The sequence below is a fragment of the Patiria miniata genome, unplaced genomic scaffold (genome assembly GCF_015706575.1).
Source record: "Patiria miniata isolate m_02_andy unplaced genomic scaffold, ASM1570657v1 HiC_scaffold_2, whole genome shotgun sequence".
Taxonomy (NCBI): Eukaryota; Metazoa; Echinodermata; class Asteroidea; order Valvatida; family Asterinidae; genus Patiria; species Patiria miniata.
In genome coordinates, this window is record NW_024037058.1 from 2849534 (window position 1) to 2874035 (window position 24502).

General features: G+C 38.9%; 1 protein-coding gene across 4 annotated transcripts in view; it reads right to left on the bottom strand.

The window, feature by feature from the left end:
• The window catches only part of LOC119727008 (LIM domain kinase 1-like), a 56054-nt gene that overhangs the window by 29757 nt on the left and 1795 nt on the right, over nt 1-24502 (bottom strand). Inside the window, exons 1-2 of one of the 4 annotated variants that reach the window (XM_038198886.1) lie at nt 7396-7588; nt 4457-4592 (exon numbers count right to left, since the gene is read on the bottom strand). In XM_038198886.1, coding sequence (XP_038054814.1) covers nt 4457-4592; nt 7396-7535 — 276 coding nt within the window. In that variant the 5' untranslated portion in view covers nt 7536-7588. Of the gene's footprint in view, nt 1-1331; nt 1818-4456; nt 4593-7395; nt 7589-12617; nt 12698-19442; nt 19537-24502 lie in introns of those variants that run through there. The other 3 variants (XM_038198887.1, XM_038198885.1, XM_038198888.1) reach the window with 3 other exon arrangements.

Below are 24502 nucleotides of genomic sequence, written 5' to 3' on the forward strand. Positions count from 1 at the left end.
TCACTTGTGCTCACAGGAAAACTGATACTGTTTTGCATGAAAAGGTGGACAGAATGTTTCTGAATCTCTGCGTTTGTTTATGGTGTAAATCGAGGACACACACGTGCAACATCATCAGTGAATCAAGGTCAGAATCCGAATCGAGGACTCCTTGGTTGGAAAACGTGTACAAAACCAATAAGAGCTGTTGCGAAAAAGTTAAAACAAAGGAGTACAAACAAAGGAAAAGGGAAGAGGAACAATAGAAAATCCTCGACTTACACCATAAACAAACGTGAGTGTGGGCGTGTCCATCTATTCAAACCGTGAACGAATAATTCCAGAGAACAAAAGAGAACAATATTGTCCACGATTCCCAGCATACATACGTTCGCGATTGGGGTCGTGTACAAACCTATGGGAGTCTTCCTAAAAAGTTAAAGTACAAACAAAAGGGGGACAATAGGATGTCCATGATCAACGGTGTGAACGCGCTTGTCTGTGTGTGTGTGTGGTGGGGGGGGGGGGGGGGGAGGGGGCAAAATTCACAGTTTTCAAACTTATAGGGGAAATACCCTCTTTGCTTCCCCCTTTCCGTCGTTGCCTATGACCGCACATATGGAACACTATGACAGCAATACTCTGAGATGATGTACATAGGCATTTGTAATCAAAAAAGAACCAAGTATCACAACTTAAAAAAGACAAAGCCACATCAGTAATTCATTTTTTTTTTACATTGGAAAAGCAAAAAGCTTGATTTCATCTGTATTTGAAATTCACAAGTATTATAGTACCAACGACTTTCCTAAAGTTACACGTATACATTTACAGGTATATGGTGTGTACAACGTACTACACAGAAAATAGACCCACCCCCCCCAAAAAAAAATCAATTTTGAAACAACTTAATTATCCAGTGCATGCACAATTGTACGTAAGTATACTTTTTATACAGAATTCTAATAAACCTGATATACTGACCAGTACATGTACCGGGTACCACTCTGGAATTCAAAGTCTTTAGTCACCATTTGTGTTTTCGAAACTGATTACAACTATTGCTGAGTGCTATAGTCATTGCTTTACACACATCTACATGTAGTTCACATGTTCATGATATCACCAACTTGTGTTAATGAATGAATTGCGAATCACATCCACTTCACTTGTGAGCATATAGAAAGACATACATGTACTTGAGACCCCAAAATATAACATGACACCAAAAAGATGACGTAGGGAAAATGTGAAACAAGATACAGTTAATTTATGGGCCCTCAAAACTACTTCATGACTACATCCATCAGGTACTTAAACGCACTGCTGAGGACATTGACATTTAAGCTTACCAAAATACGGAGACATTCCAAAGACATCTCAACACAGGCAGCTTACAACACAGTCACAAGTTACAAAATTCAATGAAGCAACAAACACCACAGCCGAGCAAATGAATGATCTCTTTCTGTCTGACTTATTGTTGATTTGCAGCCACAGTTGATTTGGACCCGTTTATTTTTAAATCATGTCGTAATTGATGCGGGTTGGACGTCAGCATTTATGCAACCTTGTCCATGGAGCATGCCGAGAGGGCTTTCCGGTCGTTCCAGCGTACCATATCCTGTGGACTTCCTAATGGTCCATGATGAATACGTAGAATCGTGACCATCGGAAGCCAACTCATCCATAACAAGAGTTTGAGCAGTTTCAATTTGAATAAAGATGACCGTGGGGGATTCCCTGAAAATTTCAGGAGCTCCAAGGAGATTAAAAAGTTGACCTGTTTTTTTTTATGGAAAGCACAGTGCGATAGCAAGTCAAGGTTATACATATACTGGCAAAGAGGAAAACAACTACGATGTAGCAAGCAACACTTCAAAGGGTGTAAATACAAGCAGCCATATTTCATCATACATGTCATTCTTGGAAATGAAGGGAGTTTTAAAATGTCTTGTCTTTGTCCCCAGCTTTGGCTACAGGTTTCAGGCTCTATATGGGTCAACGTTCTAACCCCCCTCGACCCTTTTTTGCTACGATCTCGACCCTCTTTTTGCTACAATGCATCCTCAATCCTCTAAAATCCGCCAACTGCCTCCATGCAAAACTAGGATACCACATCAATCTTCCTACATCATATCTGTCATTTCTTGATTTTCTTCAGTAGAGGGGAGACCACTGCCTCAATCCTTCTAAACCCTCCATCTCGATTTTTAGACCTTGAAGCAGTGAGGACAATATCCCATATAATTTAGGGCTACATTCATACATGACTGAATGTAAACAATGCAAGGTGCATTTTCTTAAATCAACATCATGAGGTGTCATCAATCCTTCTTAAATCAACCCGCACTTTGAAATTCTTTGGAGAATATCAACCACTCTAAAATAAACTATGGGGGTTAGCTTTTGGGGTTTTGTTTTTGTTGGTATTTTTTTGTAGAGGGAGGTGGAGGTACAAGTATACATGCATCCCCTCAGAATCAATTGGGACCATTGCAAAACTTGCAGGGAGAGAAGACGTATGGAGTTCGAAAAATGTTGCCTGATTAATCGCCACTTTGCGTGGTTTATCTGATACACTATGGGCAAGGCACATTTGTGAAAACGGTGAGATGCAAATACAGGGTGAGAAAAAAAAAGAAAAAAAAATCGCCATAAGTCAGGATCATTTTAAATGAAGTTCTGCATGTAGCACTTTCAAAATCTGGGATATGAAAGCCAATTAAAAAGCTTTCTTTTAGTACAAGAAGCATTCAAATCACTCACATACTTTTTAAGTTACAGAATTTTAAACACAAATACCGTTTTAAAGTTCTGTCCACGGATCACAAAAAAGGTGTGCGTTCTTCAGCAAAACGAAAATAATTCACATACATGTACATCCCTATGTGAATTGTTTTCGTTTTGCTGAAAGAACACTTACCTTTTTTTGTGATCCGTGGACAGAACCCTAAAACGGTGTGTTAAAATTCCGTAACTTGAAAAGTACATTAGTGATTTGAATGATTCTTGCACTGAAAGAAAGCTTATTAATTGGGCTTTCATATCCTAGATTTTGAAAGCTTTACATACAGAACTTCATTAAAAAATTGGTCATGCCATTTGGGTTTTCTTTTTATTGACTAACCCTGTATGTGTGCCTAGTGAAATATACATATGTTTTCCCCGACCGACATGTATTCCACAAATACACTCTTTCTAATAGTCCCTACGACTGATTGGTTCTGAAAAAAAAACAACCTTGTCAAATCAACTGTACGTGTCGGTCATCATTGCACGGTAATTGATAACAAGAAAAAGTCACTGGGAAAATTCCCAGCAGTAACAGAAGGAGACTGTACTTATAATTACAAATGTCAACAACAGCAGGATATTGACCGAGTCAACGGACTAATATTGGGCTATCAGGAAATGCTTGGAATCAGCTGATACACCATGTTGACATCACAGTGCCAAACAAGGAGAATGAGTGAACACATTGTGAAAGAGGAATTACAAACTATTCCATTATTTGCAGAGATGACAGGATTGGTAACATCCTTACATACATTGAACATGTTTTACTGGTAATCTTCCTCAGGACTTCCTGCAGCTTGTATAAATATTCAATGTAGTAAATGTATTTTCTTGAAATTTTCTGGCGCTTACATGTGGAGAGGTGTTTCCTGGCATGTCAACTGTGAAATTGTTTACAATAATATGGACAAAACATTTGAGTAATTAAGGAATGATACTTTTGCTTCCTTTTGGAAAAGTTTGGTTAGAATCTTCTGCTCCTATATGTACATGTAGCTCCCTGGTTAACACGGTTCAAATGATTAACAAGGATTTACAGCGTAGAGAACTACAGATGTAATCAACTGCAGTACGCTGGTACCAAATACACGGAGTCAATGAGACTGGTTTAACAATTGTTGACTAGCATGTATTCATTGATGGTTAGTCAATCTATAGCTTACCCAGGGGTGTAGCTACAGTAGGGCGTGGGGGGCACATCCTTCCATAAAAAAATTGTTGTCCCTCAGTCGCCCCGCCTCCACTGAAAATTTGGCTACCCCCCAAAAAAAACACAGTCAAGTTACCATGATTAGCGGGTTCAAAATCAAGTCTTATGTTTTCTGTTTAAATACTTTTTGTCACAAAAAAACCCTTTTTTTGGGCGATTGGCCGTTTAACATCTTGTGGAAAGCGAATAGCGCCCCGTATTTTCTGATATTGACCATGATGTCTTTTCTGAACAGCGCCCCAATGAGAAGATGGTGTCCATCCCCCCCTTCGATTTTACGGAGGCCGGGTGTTCGTTGAAAAAACCTGTCTACCTTTCAGCATGGATGAAATTGGGCTTTCCCCCTAGGATGAGAACCCTGGCTATGCCACTGAGCTTACCACAGCTCTTGATCTATTTGCTCATTGCTGTCCGTGTGTTATGGCTAAGCCTGTGCAGTGTGGCATACTACAAGTCTTTATATCTTACCATGACTGGTCCAATGATGATCTGAGCGCAGCCATTGCAGGACTCTCCAAACATTGCCTGGTAGTCCTGCCTACAGTACAGCTTGCCATCCCTCTCATAGTACCAGGACGATAATCTGTTGTTGCACACTGTGCATCTGAATGTGCAAAAACACCAACAAAGTCTGTTTACCCAAAACGGAGTATTAATTTCAAAGAAACATAAGTAAAAGGCCATGGTTGTGAGTTTGTTTCTGCTTTCAATAGGGGACATTGAACAATAGGGTCCCCAATTTCCGAGAGGTCCCCAATTTGGAATTGTGTACAAAACATATGGGAGGTCTTCCTAAAAAATAAGTACAAATAAGTAAAGTACAAACAAAAGAGGGACAATAGGGGGTCCCCAATTGCAGGCAAATACACACTTGTGTAAGTGTGTGGGTGTAGGAAGGGTCAAGACAATTCCTCCCAATACGAGGACCACTGGATTGCAGTGTATGGCCACAAGAATTAATAAACGGCACTGAATGTGCAAAACCTGATCACATGAGAGGAATAAACCTACTGTAAGCATATCAAGAACTCCCAATGTAAACTGTATAAACTAGAGGTTTGGCATTTGGTTTTGAGACAAACACAGGGTGATGGGGCGCAAAACAACATGTATGTAATTTGACACCGTCCACTTCAATTATAAATATGTTTGTGCAAAAACTGGCAAAGTATGAAACTCAAGCTCTTTTTGGTTTAACCCTTTATTCGGGTCGAAATACTTTATTTTACGTTTATATTTACACTTTACTTCCAGTTTGGTGACGTCATCACTTAAAATGTGCAAAATGAATACTGACAGGATGCGGGTAATGTGAAAAGAAGTTCTGGAATTTTATTAAAATAACAAGAACGCCTATGTACATGTACATGATTATGTCTAACTTCCGGACTAATGATGTCACAGCATTACATGTAGGATCCCCATTGTCAATAATATAGCTGAATCATTATTTTGGCAACAATGATCCCGTATGGGTACTGAAGATTGATTTAAATAAAAGAACACAGACACTATCATTTTCAAGTTTTCACAACAATACATTTTTATTGTCCAAAGAAATTTGGTAACATTTTGACAATTTGTTTTTTTTTCACAAAAAAAAGAAATTTTCTCTGAGGTGCTGCTAGAGTGCACTCTTTTGGGCGATGACGTCATCATGACTTTTTTTGAGTTTAGCATCTTTCAATAAACATTTGCTGAATTTGTATCATTGTAGAAATTAATGCTTCCGTTTCAAGTTACATTCACTTATCGTTGCACTTCTGGTTACTCCGGAAGTAAGGGTCAACTGGTTTCGTGCCAGAAATATAAAATGTAGACCAAGGCAATACCATGTCTACCACCTCACACAAAATGAAGACGGTACTTACTTCAGTTGACAAGTTATTGTTCATAAAATTTCGTCGAAATTTCTAACTTGAATCGCTTGTAATATGCACACCTCAGGATCAGATTTGATGTTGGTTCAAAGTTTTAAGTACACGCTTTTAACAGTTTCAAGAAGAAAAGTCACAGAAAATTATTGTACGGAAAGGAGTGGAAAAACACAAAACAGCAACTTGACCAGTTCACGTTGGATGACATGTATACAGGCAAAGGTTTTGCGGTATTCGGAACGGATGATGGATAAACACGCAACGAGCGAGGCTGGAAATATCTGTCTGCCACCGACTCGCAGCGAGCGGGGCCTGAAATATCAGGTTGTGCTACCTGCAGATCGAGGCTCGTGAAAAACAATCCCGTGCCTGGGTCCGGTCAATGTCAAAATTATCCCGGCGCAAAGTGGTTAAAAAGAAATCGTAGCGAACCAAAGGTCGATGGGAGATCAACCCCATCACCCACTGAACTGCATCTTCATCCCTGGAATGTATTTCAGAAATCGCACCAGTCATACATGAAGATGCTTTGGGAGAATCTCAAGTTTAATAACCAGAATGAGGCTTATTAAATCTATCTGCTCCAGTGCTCATTGTTGCCCTCTAGCAAAAGGAAAAAAATCAGCATCATTTCTGCACGTACACATCGCATGTCTTGGGATGCACATTTGTACCAGTACATGGAGGAGGGATGGGAATCAAATTGGCAAAGGGCAAATGTTCACTTACATTATTCTACACAAATGCACTTTAAATAGGAAAACAGAGCTGCATACATGTGCCGTGCATGTACATGTATGTTACCTATGAGTTCACATAATGTATTTTTGTACATGTACATGTAGGCCTATACATGTCCATGTACATGTATGTATACATGTAAACAATGTCCTAACAAGAAAAAAGGAAGGAAAGGACCGGTATGTGCCACCCATTTCACTGAATGACACTCACATTACCTGTTGTACTTTGTCTATTAATGCATTTCCAAAAAACACACTTTGTGTAAATAAAAAGAGGGATAACCTAGAATTGTATATCATGTACATAAGTTTCCTGTTTTGAATGATACAGCAATGCAGTAAACTCTTACAAGATACAAGTATTATCAATGTACACAAAGAAACTGAAAAAAACCGAAAGACATCAAATCATGCATGTCAATGAACATTGTTTATGTGTGTACACACTTCACATCATATAAAAAGTAATTACATATCACAGACTGTGTCCCATAAAGACAATTATCAAGAAATATTTACGACAGACAACCTTGGGTACTAAAAAATACATGTATTTGTATACATGTACATATTCTAAACACAACTACATGTATACAATTTTAGCCATTACTTGTAGTGTACTTACATACGTACACTATGAAATTGTTGAAAATCAAAGTTTGGAAAATATTGTATAGAAAGCAGAAAACATCAACAACTACCAACAGACATTAATTACAGACTTTCACCATAAGGAAACAATTCACAGCATTTGTATTGCATGGTACATCCCGTTGCTGTTATTTACCTGATGTCTGGCGGCATCAAATACAAACAAGTCACTTCACTCCTATGCCGGCCCGCTGAGACGTTTCTGTTCACGGAATCCAATTTTATCGTTCTGTTCCCATTCTCTGGAAAGAAATTACCGCATGGACGCGAGGCCATGGTACACTTAGAAGAGAAATATCCTCAAGAGTCAAGAACGTTACAGAAAGCCCAGCAGTGTCTCCTTGCAGCGGATGATGAGCGAGATAAGACATACCAAAGTTATCATCACCGGCAGAGCTGGATGTTGACTGCCTCTCTGGGCAATAAAGGACCACAGATGAGGAATGTTAACAGCCCATGCTGAAAACATCTGAGATTACTGCCTGGTAGATTGGTCGTATAGGCTCCTGTCTCCCCTGGCTCGGCGCGGTGTTCTTACACAGCATCCTACCACTGTTATCAATATCAGATAGTCTATTGGGGTCTGTGGGCTCTACGCACGTGATGTTTTTGGCTCCAGTTTAAAGCAGGGATGTGGGAATAATTACTATAACATGTGCACTCAAGATGTACATGTACTTCTAGATGCCCCATTTACTTTATTGAAATGTATGTCAGGTTTCATAAACATATGTAGTAAAATGACATCATATTTTTACAAAGTTCTCAGAGAAAAATGTTGTAAATAATATCAAATCTTTATTGCCCCACATAAAGGAAATTCTTTGATTTGGGTATATCGCATGCCTTTAATTATGATACCATCTTTGTTTAAGAATTAGTTTTGTCTGCTCAATGTCACAGGCCATCAAATTTTCCAATAAGTACATGTTTATAAATGTACGGAAACTGCTATAAAAGGAAGAAGCATTTTTTTAACTGAAAAAAAAACTAACCCATTTTATGATACATTAGCTGTATAAATTATTGGTCATTTTCTCTCATTTGATTCATTCGTCCTGCAGCTGCATATGTGCATTATGCATCTACATGTAATTGGACTAAACAGAAAGCGTTTCAATGAGTCTTAGGCACAGCTGTGTTGCATGTTTATATGACAGAGGTAATATGAACAATTATCTAATTCAATAATATTGTATGTAACTCAATGTAGCATACACTGTGTATTAAAAACACGAGAAAAGCTTGCTGACTGCATTACATGAACTTTAATATTGGTGTGAATTTTGGGAATAAACGATAGAAAGCAAAAATCATCAAACTTGATCAAAAACAATGTTTCATCAAATCTCTACCTCCGTTTTGTCACATCATTCACTTGAACTGTATCTGGGCTTTTTACAGTTTTAATTTTCAGGTTGAAACTTCACATGTCCATTAACAACATTTCTTGATTAAAATATAAGCGAAGGTCAAAATTTAACACCAAAGGATGTACGCACTTTGGAAGAACTGAAGTAAACGAAAATCTACTTATTAGTCAACACTTTACATGTAAATGGAAATTGCCTTTCTAAAAATCCTTGAAGTCCTAATTGTTTACTCAATCTGCATGAATGGAATAGGCACTGATGAGGATGCACTATCAGGGTGTCAAGGCCAGCTACATGTACAAAGTCACTGTGTTTGTACATTTTTATTAGTGTAACGGAGCCAACCATACAGGCCCAGCTTGTGTTTTGATTTGCCAACGTTATATTTTATAAAAAATCCCTCAAACTGAATGGAAAAACACCCTGCATGAATAACATCATTGTGAGATGAGGCTTCAAATTCAGTAATATAATCGAGGCATGGTTGGGGTGGGAAGGTAACATGCAGACTAAACCAAACATCATTAAGATCCCTAGAACCCACCCAAATGTTGCCTTTTGATGAACAACTTGTAATCCCTAAAAAAATTTTTTTTACAATTAATACTGACAAATTTGTTTCAAGAAGTTTAAAAAAAATTCCAAAAATTGAAACCACAATTTCTTTCATACAGTTCTTGGTGAACCATTATGTCGTATTTTTGTTTCTAAGGTTCAGTCTGCAATGAAATCTCTATCTTGATGTGATGCATAAACCTGTAAAAACGCAGACAGTTTTTTTTTGCAACCCTTGTTAAAACACACACATGTGCTGTTATCCTTGTTGTCCAGTCATTTCCTTTTGGCCTTGATCGAGGCATTTATAAGGTTCTCCAACTTCTTCAAGATCAAGAACTTTTCTCACATGTTTGCCAACAACAAGCGATTTATCAGCACTTAAGTTGTTACAATCTCAGATTTGTTCCTTCCCTACTACCCCCCCCCCCTTCTCCGCATCTCAGGCCCCTGGAGACTGGATTGTCACGTCTCATTTAGCAACCCTGGAGTCAGGGATGTCAGTTCCTGGAGGAAGGGGAGGGGTGGGATTAGTCAGCAACCATGAACATCAAGGATAGGAGCTCAAAAATGAACTACCGAGGTATCCATGGTGAGCTTGAACAGCGCCCTCATGAGGCAGAAGATGTTCAATGATAACTGATGCTTCTTTACAGGTGTGCACCACTACATTCTCAGTATATGAAAGTGTTCAATGTTCGTCTTATAAGATTTGCACCTTTGGTCAATGAAAAGTACAATGTTGTGCCCAAGTAAAGTGTTTGGAATTGCAGGAGTAAAAACAACCAAAATCTTTTTTGTTGTCACGTAGATTTACACCTTAGGATTGAACTGTAAGTTGTTTTGTGGGCTTTGCTGCTACCATATTGAATGTCCATGGGTAAAGCATTTTACCACGAATGAATTTCTCCACAGGGAGGTAAATTTGAGTGGAGCTTAAGATGTTTGGGTTAGTACAGTACATTTGCACTGTGTGGAGTACCATACTTTATGTACTGTTCAATTTCCTCTGATGTACCATGGCATCAAACTAAAAAGATACATACATGTACAAGTACAAAGCTCAGATGGTTTGGGACTCATGAGCAGAGCAGTGGTAATGTGCAAATTTAAATTTTTTAAGCAAGTTGTGACCTCAGTCATTCTCAGGTGCTGTAGTGTTTCCTGTAGAGCCAGCCTAGTGTCCTCTTTGTACTTATCTGACTGACTGTCACTTGTGACTTAGACTGGTTGTAGACCAGTGAAGAGAGAGGGGCAGTATAAGATTATACCATGACGCCAATGAATGGGCTAAATCTGTCCCACTGTGTAGACCAGATCCGTGAAAAGACTTCCAGTGATTAGCCATTCTGAAGCAATTAAACAGAACTCTGTGCACTCTGGGAGAATCTTTACTAGACTGTCCTAACAAATTTAGTCCCAGCTGTATTTTGAATGGCTTGTTGGATCAGAAACAGATGGATGGGATTAGCTTAACTTAGAGCCTGTATGGGTACTAAGAGTTGCCCATACAGGCTGAAGGGAGACATTTGGTAATGGGAGACACAGTGTATACAATTTGCTGGGGGACAAAACATTGCTTTAAGGTTGCAGACCAGTACATAAAATGCCATAGACCCCCGTGTCACTAGTGATAATTATGCCAAATTCCAAACATTTAGAAACTACTCACAACTCTCAAGGTGTTTGAGACACACATCAAATTAAAGCTTATTTCATCATCTTTCATTTTCTCTTCAATTTTTCAGGGTACTCTTATGACTTTTGGGAGAAATTTTCATCCAAAGATGATCACCCCTAAAAATAGTCCTGAAGTCCATCGCCATTTTGAAATGATGCCTACACTAACATTGCAAAAAAAAGCAATTTTAGTGCTCAATTTCACCCAAATTTCACAGGAACGCAAGCTTGCGCAGCCCTGTTCACGGCTTCCAACCTTCTGTTTACTACTACCCTCGAGTTCATGGCCCACAAAATCTTCCAATAGCAGACTATTTGAGGACATGCAAATCGTGATATGGCTCGTGTAGGCAATATTTGGCCCATTTTAGGCCTGCAGCCTTTAGCATTCAAAGCAAATTTCCTACATACAAACAGACAATAGGAAACAATTGAAAACAACTTGAGTATGGAATGCCAAGTTATTGTATGTGGTGTTGAATGTACACATACCGGGTACTTCCCAACAATCCAACAGTTGAGAGCTCAGGCTGGCTAGACATTCTGAGAATTCCTACCTAGCACCAATAATTTAGAAGTCTAAACAAACAAGTACATATCATAAAAACATATTTGAGGGTCTACATGGTAGCTTTTGAAACTGTGGGCACTCGGGGTGAAATTAACCAAAAAGGTGTTTGCTATTATGTTCTGTGTTAATTAACAACTTGATTTCCAGAAACTACATTGTAATTCAAAGTTTGATTGTCATCAAAACTGCTTTTTAAACCCAAGGCCAAAGTAAAAAGACAGACATTATCTTTTGTAGTGCTCTCTGAGAAAACAAAACTATTAGTGTTGACATTATCCTTGTTGTATTCCTCTTTATTATGTAAACATTAACAAGTGTACAATTATGCAACTACTAGTATACAATGATACACTTATGTATGAGAAAAACAACTGATCGATGTGTCACTGTAAGGGTTTTGCCAAATACCTACAGGATAAATGTGTAACTCCAAGATGCAAGACTTGCAGAAATGCAGACAAGCTACCTGAGCATTTCATTTTCATCCCACAGGAAAAAACAGGCTAAATATAGCCATCTTCTGCACAAGGCAAGACAAAATTGAAAATGCCCGATGATCCTTGATTATTACTGTGTAGATACTAGGGCATGTCTGGCCCTTGGGTATACTCAAAAGCAAGAACCATGGTGCACTGTATGTGTGTCTGCAGGGCATGCAGTAAAGCTTGGGTAATTTGTTCGGGTCAAAAAATGTGGGTCCTGAGAGAATGAACAGTAATTTTCTCTCGACTCTTGGACCGTAAATCGTCAAGAAATATTGAGCATTGGTTTTGCACAAAATATTAGCAGTACAGTAGTGGTGAATACAAAAATGTATACAAATCTATGGTGACATTATGATTGGACATTCCATCTTCTGACTATTTACCACACACAGGTCATCCACAAATTTTGGGTCCACTCTTTTTGTCCCCGTTACATCTGACGTCTACGATTGTATTATTTTTATACGTCCTTAATGCAGTCATCCTCCAAGAGTGATTATGAATAGCAAACTACTAGAGATCAGACAAATAAAAAAGTCATTTGAAGTTGTTCTTAATGATATTTGAATGGTGAATTGCAGCTACCAGTGATACAGGACTAACATGATGTCACACATTTTGACTGACCCATATATCCAAACAAAAACTGAATAACGTGTAGTAAATTCAATCAATTCATATTACAAGTACTTACTGTATAATTCTTGCCATTTTGCTGAGCTTTGCAGTACAATACTGAGAAGAAACAAACCTCTCTAAAATACAAATGTATATTTGGGTGCAGTGGACTATTTCTATCTCAAATGAAACAAAGTAAATTAATTGAAAGATGGTCTGTTGTACATATTGATTCAGTTGCAGTTCTGTGTTATCACATGCGCTAGAGTACACTGAACTGATCAACCCCATTATCACCATCATGTTTACTTGAGCATAATCAATTGCATCTGGCACTCCCAAACTAATTATAAATGACGAATGACTACCACTTCCTATTTATTTTACCATAAGTAAAGATGACTCCCATCCTTGTCATACACTAATCTGATTATCAACAGAAACAATGTCTCCAGTACTCATTGACAGTAGTCCCAACAGTAACCCAATGACCCGCTAAGAGGCCATCAATTAATTCGGTGCTGGTTGGATGTAATCGGATCAGTAGGCTTGAGTCAATATTGTGTCATAGGAGAGGATTACAGGGACCTCAATAATGCTGGAGGATATAGGGGTACTTTCAAGATGGATTTCAGGATGTTCAGTCTGGCTACTTAATAGGACAACAAAAATAGGAAACTTATTCATTTTTTGGTTTAAAGCTGAAATTGTACATTCTATGGAGATTGGAGGGTGAAAGTAGATACAAAATGTGCTTGGACAAAATAAACTAGCACCATCAGTTTGTGCTATCACGTGCAAAGTATCAAGTTCATTGACTCCAAATGCACTGGTATTACAGTCCAAAAATGTGATCCGTTTTTGTTGGGACAAATATGGTGAAGGGTAAAACCCAATGTAGGCCAACAGATACATTACATGTCTCCCTTGACACAAAATTCCATCATACAAGAAGTGTATGATGAATACTTGAAAAAGGTCCCAGTTTTTATGCAAAACAATCAATTAACTCAATACAATTTGACTTGGCGAGCAGGCACCTGGACCAAAAAAAGGTTTGATTTCGGGAATAACCCCTCCATGACCTCCATACTAAGGTTTACATACTGTACATTCCGGTAGTTTTAAAAAATCTTCCACCGACCAAAAACCAAATTCATGAATGTTTCCATTCATTAATTTACAAAGAATTAGAAGCACCTCAGTGCTTGATCATATCCCAGTAGTGAACATATTATGGGTAAAGAAATATTAGCTTTTGCACTTCACTGGTGTATAAACACTGTATGTTCAGAGTGTTACCTCCCGAGTGAAAGTTGGAAAAATCACTCGGGTGGGACTCGAATCCACGACCTCCTGCTTTCTAGTGCAGACATCTTACCACTCGAACACCGAGCTTACGGGATCAGTTGGCTGGTTCGAATCTGATGTACTGGTACATAGCAGCGGGTATCACATTCAACTATTCATAAGATGGAATGTTTGCGTCCGGGTGATATAAATCAATATTAGGTTTTGCCCTTCACCGACGTACATGTATAAACACTGTACACTCAGTATCTGTAAGCTTGGTGGTCGAGTGGTAAGATGTCTGCACTAGAAAGCAGGAGGTCGTGGGTTCGAGTCCCACCCGAGTGATTTTTTCCAGCTTTTACTCGGGAGGTAACACACTAAGTACACAGTGTATCAGTGAAGGGCAAAACCTAATATTGATTTACATCATCCCAATGCAAAAATTCCATTTAATAATATATTCTGGGAAATTAACTTTATGTTTTTAATGACTGCCGGCTATATACAATTGAGTGTGTTTGATGTTTTCAATATGCTGCTGGTTCAGGATCGATGCTTATTTTACAATCTAGGAACACTTTTAAACATAACAAAGCTAGGATTGTGAATATTCGACCGTTAAAACAGTGCTGGCACCACATTTCATACTGGTAGGAGTCCAAATTTCATGTTACACTGAAAAAGTGTTTAAGACCAGCCAGCCATGTCTTTATCAACCGTTTAAAACCAGCCACGTGACCGGCTCTTGACCAATAGGAATGGGTAAACTGTCTTAGGTACAATGTATGTATGAAGGGTGCTTATAGGTTTGCATTAAAACGTTTACAAAATTAAATGCAAAGTCCCATCCTTAGCGCAGACCCATGGCTTAACATGAGCGTCAGGCGCGGTGTCCAAATGTAACTCCTAGTGGTCTCCTCCAATCCTCCCTTTGCAACTGTTGTGGGGTACATGTACTTTTGCACAGAGTCCATGCATTCACAAGTGACATGTAATTTATCCTCTGTGATAACTTTGATGATAAATTACCTTTTAAAAGGTAGAAGATAACTTTTTATTGGCACACAAACCATAATAAATGGGCCAGAATATTGTGCAAAATTGTCCAATGATAGTAACCAGATTCAGGTGTGATACTCGACAGACTGGGCATTGGTAAAAATATCTTAAATTCCCCGAGGATAACTTTGATACTTTATGATTAGGACTCAGGAGAATTAAGGTATCATGTTAAGGCACAAAAATGTAATAAATTGAGAAATAGCAACATTTTCTGAAGTGATAGGGCCTGGCATTTGCCATGTGATTTAAGACAGGACTTTGATCACAGTGAGTCAACAGAATTACAGAACTTTGGTCCAACTGTGGAGTATACATTTTTTAAGGATGACTAAGGAGACAGCAAAAAATCAATATTTGTCAAGAAAAAGTCAACACTATAGTGTCAAAGCAAACATGGCTGTCTGGTGATACTTGACCTCTGGGTAGCAATTCAAAACTGTGAATTTCAATGGGTTTATTGTAGGACAAACTACGTGAAATAAATCACAGCACTGTAAAATGAGATAGGAAGATTACAGTTGAACATTGAAAATAAGTAACTCGTTTAAATCTACAGTGGACATGCAGTGGTTTTAGTTTAGGAAATACCTTCATATCTACATCACAAATGTTAATACTCTGTGAAAAATCTGAGTCTTTTTTTTAGGTGTTGGGCTTTAGCCCCAAACCTATTGGTTTTGTAAGATTTTACTGTTTTTATTCTTCTCAGCATATTCTCAGCAAATCCTTCTCCAGAACTGTTTGGAGAAATGGAAACATATATGAACTTCATTTGTCAATACATGAATGCCCAATCCACCGCAGATGGTTTTTTTTGCAATTACGTAATCATGACGCCATCATTTGTCGAAATATTCTTCGCTTACCGCTTGAAGCTGCCTTTTTTGTTATTTACAAACAGTGTTATTTACCAACAGTGGGTATGCCCTCCGTGCTTCAAGCAATGTAGATTAGGTTCAATTTACGTACACTACATGTATGCAGAGTTCGACCTTAGCAGTAGCCGGCTAGCTAAATGCGAGTCAAAACAGCAGCGGGCTAGTCCAAACCTCTCTCTAATTATTGAGATAAGGCATGATTTTTTTTTGCGTATTAGGAGATTTCCGCATTTCTTAAAAAGCCGGTCTTAGAAAAAAAATCTGACACTGATGCTGAAACTGAAATCTGACACATTTCTCTGATGACACTGAAATCTGACACAGACTCCGTATGTGTTCTCCAGCATACCGTCTGGCCTTTTTATGAATGACCGTGTCACCAAAAAGCCCTCTATTTACTCTGGCAAAAAGCTAGGCATGGATGCGTCGGGATACAGACAGTACTGCACGTACAGGGCTTGTTGAAAAACCATCGGTGAAAAAAATTCTGCAACTTAACTCACATAGCCTTACTTGATCTCTCTTTTCTGTGTCTGCATTTGCCGCTTCTCTGTATTTATTTTGAGGTCCTAACACTGCCAAGTGGTACTTGCGCCGATAATGCGTGGCTGCGCCAGTTTATCATGACAGTCCATGCGCCCTGATACCACTTGGTACTGTCCCCAACGGACAGTGTTGGGTAGTTTCTTTTCGTGACTGTTACATTTTTCCCCCTAATTATTATCTTTATGAGGGTCCAGTTTTGATAGCTTTTGTGTGGCAAATGAAAATGGGGAAAAATTAAAATATAACTTTTTTTTAAAATTTGATTTAAAAAATATTAATAAATAATTTATTACATTTATTAATAACATTAATCATTTTGTATCCGTTTGAATTCAATTATATTATATATGTTTGTTGAAAGTACTGACAAGATAAATTATACATAATTATATGCGTAATGTTTTTATTATATTCTGGTGCCAAAATACCCTGAAAATTATATTGCGGACTAGTGAAAAGGCCCGTGGGCTAGTTAAGAGTCTGGTTCACTAGCCCCGGCTGGCATGGGCGTCGCCAGGATTTTTTCTAGAGGGGGGCAAAAAAAAAATTTTGCCAAAAAATGCTTGTATTTCTCAACACATTCTCGATTTATCAGTTTTAGAGGGGGGCAGGGACATTTTGCCCCCCCCCCAACTCATTAAATTTACAGCACTTTGTCTTCGCGCCTCTTTTTCTTTTCTTTTTTTCCCTTTTTTTTCTTCCTTTTTTTTTTTTTTTTTTTTTTTTTTTGCTTTTCCAGGGGGGGGGGGCAAGTGCCCCCCCTTGCCCCCCCCTCGCGACGCCCATGCCGGCTGGCTAGTGAAAAAAAAAGAAGTTAAGGGGGCGAACCCTGCATGTATGTACGAATTTATATTTTGGTTCCACTATTTTTGGGGGAAATCTTTTTGTGCCAGTTTGTGAAACTGACCAACTGTTTACAGAGCAGTTGAAACCCAACTAAACCTAGAGCAATTAATTTCTTTGCAAACATTGCATCAACAAACTGTAGATGAAAATATTAAGAGTTTATAAACAGAACTTCCTCTTTCTATTATTCAATTCACTGCACTAGGTTCAGGTACAGCATGGCTAATTGGCTTGAAGTGGACTAACTTCAATCATATCCAGCGAAGACGCCAGGCAAATTGAAATTCAAAGCAATAATTGCTTTTAAATCAATTACGCTCAGCCTAATGGACCTTGGCATTCTCAATTCATCAAAGCTGGGTTCTTTTATGAGGAGAAATGAAATAGCCGAGACTGTTCCAAAATATGAGGGTGAAGGGAAGCAAGGAAGGGGTAGAGGAGACAATTCAATGGGAAGAACGAGAACTCAATTAAGATTCTTGGGGATTTTTCTCTGTCCTGATTTTGTTGCGTTGTTTTCTTAAAAGAACCCACCTACCATAAATGATACACGTACCAGAGTTTTGACTTTTAACACTCGGATTGCATCAGTTTCTTGGAGGTCAAATTATGCATCAATTATTTCTTACTCATTCTTGTTATTCAATTCCAATTTTATTAGGCAAACATGTACATTGTACATTGTATCTCTGCAACCACATGTATCACCGTACTCATTTATGACGCACAGATGTCCAGCACAGTATCCCTTTTTTTACCTTGAAAAACAAAAGAACAGTACAGGTATTGGATTTTATATTTTGCTGTTTATAAAATCATGCAATTTTCTACCATGTCCATTACTTTTGCCCCTTTAACCCTAAAAGGGCCAGGGGGCGGAATTTTCCCCCTCCCCCTCAACTTTTTCCGCGATACCCTTGCAAAAAAACAACTTCCCGACCCAAGTTTTCCTGACTTTTTAGCCTCGAGTCTTGCGCATCTTTTGATACCAAAAATATACAATTTTGACCATGAGTTGCCACGCAGCGAAATTTTTTTCGGTGCTTCGCGCCGTGAAAACTGAATTTCCCCAAATATATAGTAGTGTACACAAAGCAGAATTACCATTGGTGCATATGAATAATTAATTAGCCATAATTCCAAAACTATTTAGCCTATTGTCATGACATTTCTTGGGTATGTTCATATTAAGTTGTTCTATGCATGCACCGAGTTTCATAATGTTTCGTCACTCGATGGCCAAGATCTGAGGAATCCCCCCCCCTACCCCGGCTATGAGATGGTCAAAATAACCCGGCTCCTTTAGGATTAAACCCAGTTCCCTCCATTATCATATATACTTTACACTAGTGTCTTTTCCCCTATTATTTCCCCTATTTACCGATGGATCTCTTGAGTCCAAGGTCCATCACTATTAGCCTGAAGTGACGTTGTGCTTCACACAGTCCACTTCAATGCAAGGGGATGACTAGAACAGCAATTTGAGGCAAAAACATGTACTGGATTGGAAGTTTAGCCAGAGTACTGTCAGTGAAGCTAGGGACACATACACGTTTTGTACTCATGTGATTTACCACACAAATATTATTTTAAGTGAGGATCCTTTAGCAGGAAGTCAAGTTTTGTGCACTCGCTGTTCTAGTTTCTTGTTTCATTATTCAATCATTCAAGTCCATATCAGTTTCATGAGTTTGATAGAAACCAATTATTGAATCGTTGAACAGCAATAATCATGGGTATAGCATTTTGACATACTTATAAATGAAGAATAAATGTTTCAAAGAACAACTATTCTGTATGCAAACAAAACAGATTATTTGAACCTTCATGTAGGGAATTTTTCAAATTTGTGCAAGTGAGGGTGTGCAGATTAAAGTTTCCTGACAGTTTTGGGTATAGGTCTCGTTCAAATGACGTCATTTCCTATGGACCATCCACGTGCATCAGCATTTTGAGCGTCAACTTGCATAACGCGCATCGGCTGCGTCGTATTTCAAACACATTTTGAGCAACAAGCGCACGTGTTTGGAAAATTTTCAACACTGTTCAGTGCGTGCTTGATTGTGTAAAATACGTAGTTGCAGTTCTCCTACAGAGATGGCTGTCATTGAGCGAGCCCTATAGGACCTCACAATCACAAAAGCCTAGGGGAAACACTAGCGTGCAGTGTTTGTGGGTCGTGTTCCCGCTGTTTGAGCACGAGAACAATACCTGTGCCAAGAGCAGTACTACCCGAACTCTGCCTTTGGTTCTATGCTTATTCTGATTGAACTTACATGAAGCAGTGAATGTGCCACTCTGACTGCAATGCCTGGACAAACTGCTCATCAAGAATCGTCTGTGAGCAAGCAATGCAGATGGGATCCTCACCTGAAATGTATTACAATAAAGAGATTCAAATAATAGCTGGATCTACTAACTTCCTTGTGCTGCAAAGATTATCAATTGGTTCTGGTGGACACAGTTTTGCAGAAACCAGTACTAGTGTCTGTGATCTATCAAGAGGCACAACCAGTGGCCTCGGCCCCTTTAAATGGGAATGTTCATTTTTTTAGTACCATCATCTTCATTTTCAACTCTACTGACATGTGAGGAAATGTGTTTGGCAATTTTGTGACTGTTTTCAGGGGGAAATTGGATGGCTTTTTGGGGCCAGGGATTAAATTAACAAAAAAAGATTTACAGGACTCGAACCCTGTTATTGCCAGATCACGACAAATTGTAGTCTCTCAATGTGGGACTCTCAATACTGTGTATGAGAGCCCCAAAACTTAAGATAGTAAAAACATGCAATGCAAGAAAAAAGACTGGCACATGAAACAACCAGTCCAACACCCCTTTAGTACTGCATCAATCAACTGTATCAAAAGAAACATCTGGTACCTAGTCTCTATTTTTACACATTCTCTCCATAGTCATGCCACCAGACTACTGAGTGGTCAATCTTTTCAAAAAGTTGGATATGTACCAGTCTAGTCTTCAGCTTTAAATGGAAATATCTTTTCATCACTCTATGCAAGTTGTTGAAGAATGGTCTCCTTTAAAAATTGAATTGGGACATCAAACCTGACTGGTGAAATACTGAGGACATTTTCTTTGCCTCATGAAAATTTGGGAGAATTTTGTCAGCTAAAGAGTGAGTAAAGTTGACCTGATTTTGGTTTGCATATTTTTCTGCACTCAAGGCTCCAGTCTGGATACAATGTTAAAGACAATGAAAGAGGCACGTGAACGTGTGGGTAAATGCATTGCCTGAATGACTGGTATACCTTAAACTGCTATGCATGATAGATACACAATTGGACGTTTGTATGTTGTGATAAAATGCAGATGAATGTGTAATTTAGAACCCTCCCTATCAAAACTGTTTCAAGTAGATTTCAGTGATCCAAAATCAAGTAATATTCCTTTTCCCCTAGTTTTCAAGATTTTCAATTTTGAACCCCGAAAAAATGTTCTTAGGTTTTTTTTCTCTAGTTTAGTTAATTCCCCATGAATTTTTCATGCAATTTACTATGCATAAATAGTTTTATGCATTTACTATGCATCCCCCATGCTCAAGCATTATTGCCATCTTCATTATTATGTTGCATTTTGTCTGAATTATTGTCAAAAAGATTCCCATATATGGCCATCACTAACTTTTCCCTTCATTGACCTATCAGCCATCAGAAAGTGATATGTAATAAAAAAGTCAAATTTAGCAGGGAAAATATATAAGTATTTACTGAGAAAACACAAATTTTCAGACCAGTCTCATAGGGTTTGTACACAGGGTGACAGGTAATGGCCAGATATGGCAATCTTTCCTTACTGTCAATTTACCCATAGTTTAATTTCTAAATGCAAAACCCTGCCCTCATTCCGCACCACACCCATTGCTTTTCAAATTTCAACATTGCCAGCTATTTGGCAAGTCAAATAAACAAACTGACAAAAAGTAGACATACATGTATAATCCTTGCCCTACCATACATGTATTTTATCTGCAGTAATCTGGCGAACAAAATTAGGAGCCATTTTTGAGGTGGTGACAAGCTCTCGCGCATGCTATTCACTAGACAACGCCATGCTCCTGAGTCGTGTAGAAACACTCAAATTTATCGGTTTTTTTAATACGCCATTACGCGACACGTTATTTGTCTTGGATTTCAAGTACTTATGAAGCTTTCTGTAAATTCACGCGAGCATAGGATCTGGCATTGCCAAAAGATTTGAGGGGAAAAAAGGAGCTCAACACAAGAAACGCGAACAGCTTTTGATTTTCTGAAAGGTCATGCCGGGTACCCATTTTCTCAGTTGCACGTGATTATACTGGTACCCGGAGGGCTCCTACCATTTCGTGCGTACAGGACTCGGAGAACCAGCGTGACCTTTCCGAAAATCAAAAGTTGTTCGCATTTGTTGTGTTGAGCTCGTTTTTTTCCCCCTCATATTTCTTGGCAATGCCAGATCCTACGCTCTCGGGAATTCACAGAAAGCTTCATAAGTACTTAACGTCATGGTGCATTAAAAAACGACATATTTCTAGTTTTTCTATGCGACTCAGGGGCGTGGTGTTGTTATTGACGCCACGTTTATGGGTTCAGCCACTCGCGTTCTTATTCTTAACCAGTTCACGTCGGATGACGTGTATACACAATGTACATGCAATGGTTTTGCGGTATTCGGAACGGATGACAGATGAACACGCAACAATTCAAGTGAGGCCGGAAATATCACGGTGTGCTACCCACAGACACACAGATGACGGCCTGAACCCGTCTGGCATTGAGGTTCTTAAAAAACAATCCAACGCCTGGGTCCGGTCAATTTCAAAATAATCCTGACGCAAACTGGTTAAAAAAAGAGGCGCGCACGCATTTTAGTTAACTGGTAGGTGTCAGGTCAACTCGCCCCCTGGCCGACTCGCCCCTTACCGACTCGCCCCTTACCGACTCGCCCCCTGACCGACTCGCCCCCTGACCGACTCGCCCCTTACAAGCTCGCCCCCTTGCCGACTCGCCCCCTAGCCGACTCGCCCCCTCGCCAACTCGCCTCCTAGCCGACTCGCCCCCTGACCGACTCGCCTCCTGACCGACTCGCCCCCTGGAAAAAGATGCACCGTACGGGGACATCGTGAAAAAAATAATAAAAAATAAAAGACAGTGGAGGGGAACACGTACATTGTAACATTATTCGAACACCAATTTGAAGGATTTCTGGTACAAATGTAAGCGTCATTTTTCCGGAGTCGGTGCCCGTGGGGCCTGCGCGTAGCGGATGGGTTAGAATATATTTTTATAAGACACTTTTCTATTTCCCGGCTGGAATAGGGGGCACATTTAATACAGCACTTGCATTTAATGCTTCATGTCAAAATATATTCCAAAATATATTCTAGAGTAGAACATGTACTGGTACACGAAATAATGTAGGCCATGTATTTTTTTTTAATAAATGAAGAATAAAATCGTCATCCCCTTTTTTATTTTCCCGGCCTCAGAGAGAGATTTACGTCTGGTTCTCCAAATATTTTTTTAAAAGCAAAATGATTAAAAAAAAAAAACCTAGCCCGTTAAAGTTTGCACTCTAAGTTAATTCTTTTGTAGATTCCAGGGAAATTTAATACGAATTATGCTCGGTTTTTCTTATTTTTAAATGAATATGATCAGGATTAACAACATCCCTCAAATAATAGCGTCAAAATATATTCCAAAATATATTCTAGAGTAAAACATTTTCACAAAATAATGTAGGCCATGCGTTTTATTTTTTAAATACAGGAAGAATTAATCGTCATCCCTTTTATATTGTCCCGGCCTCAGATAGAGAGAGACATCAAATAAATAGGGGTTATTTTAATACGATTTAGTATGTCTTGTTCTCTCGATTTATTAAAGTAAAACGATTTCAAACACCCTAGCCCAGTTTTGAACTCTCAGTTAATTCTTTTGTAGATTCCAGGGGAAATTTTAATACAAATTCTGCTTAGTTTTTCCTAATTTTAAAAGGAATACGAATAAGATTATCAACAGCCCTTTGACTTCAAACTTAATTTCAAAATGTATTCCGAAATAATTATATTCTAGAGTAACATTTACAAAAAAATGTAGGCCATGCAATTTTATTTTTTAAATAAGCGAAGAATAAAATCGTACTACGAAAAAAAACACATCGGGAGCCCTACATTTAATGAATTATTTGGACTTGGAATATCATCCCCCAATCGTTCATCTATGTGCATGTACACAACACGGAGGTGAAATTTCACGTTCAATTCAGTTTCCCACATTTTTCGCAAAAAGTTTTCCCCTGTCTCTGAGAAAAAAAAATGCCCAAATAAAATCTCAGCTCCGAAAAGCCTTTCCAGAGAATGATTGATAGCCGCATTGTTCAAATTGATACAATGCCACTCTTGTTCGTTACAAAGCATATACATTTGGGTTCAGCTGTAGGCCACCGAACTTTAAGGCCTTTGAGAACTTGCCGCCAGTAATTGGAAGATTCTTAGATGATAAACAGTGATGATAGTATCTCAGCCAATGAAATCAGCCGGTTCCCGGCAAATAAATATGCCATTGGTTGCTTTCATCACGGATCGTCTGCTTTCATGAATATGACTTCCTTCCACGCGCAACTGGAGTGATTAGCTATCTGAGCCACAGGTGCATGGCTGCATGCCCGTCACATTCCAACCTGGTTGCTTAGAAATACTGTTGCTAGGAGGCTCCCCTGTGACGCCTGGGACTGCCGGTTGCGCAGCCAGAAATCTTGTATGTGACTATTTTGAAACCTTGTATGTGAAAGCGGCAGCTCAGGAATGCTGCCGCTTTCAGGAAATTTGTGCAGGCAAAGTTTTTCATATTTTGGAAATTGGAATTCGGATGCAGTTTGCATTTCCGTTAAATAAAAGGTCTTTTTAAGAAAATCGGAGCCCCCCAAACAAAAAAAAAACAAAAAAAAAACGATTTTCCTCAGGCCTTGACATTCCTTGAAGTGATTCGACAACACTTGCAGAATGCAGACGATTCATTTCGTCTTAAATTATTTTATAGCCTGCAGACTTCAAAAGAACATGGAAAAAATGGTAGTTAAACTTAAAGTGTATACAAGTGTACTAACAAAGTAAGTATATATGTGACCGCAGTTACCACACATTATACCGGGCAATGTGTTCTCCTCCACTGTCTTTAATTTTTTTTTTTTCACAATGTCCCCGTACGGTGCATCTTTTTCCAGGGGGCGAGTCGGTGAGGAGGCGAGTCGGTCAGGGGGCGAGTCGGCTAGGAGGCGAGTTGGCAAGGGGGCGAGTCGGCTAGGGGGCGAGTCGGCCAGGGGGCGAGCTTGTAAGGGG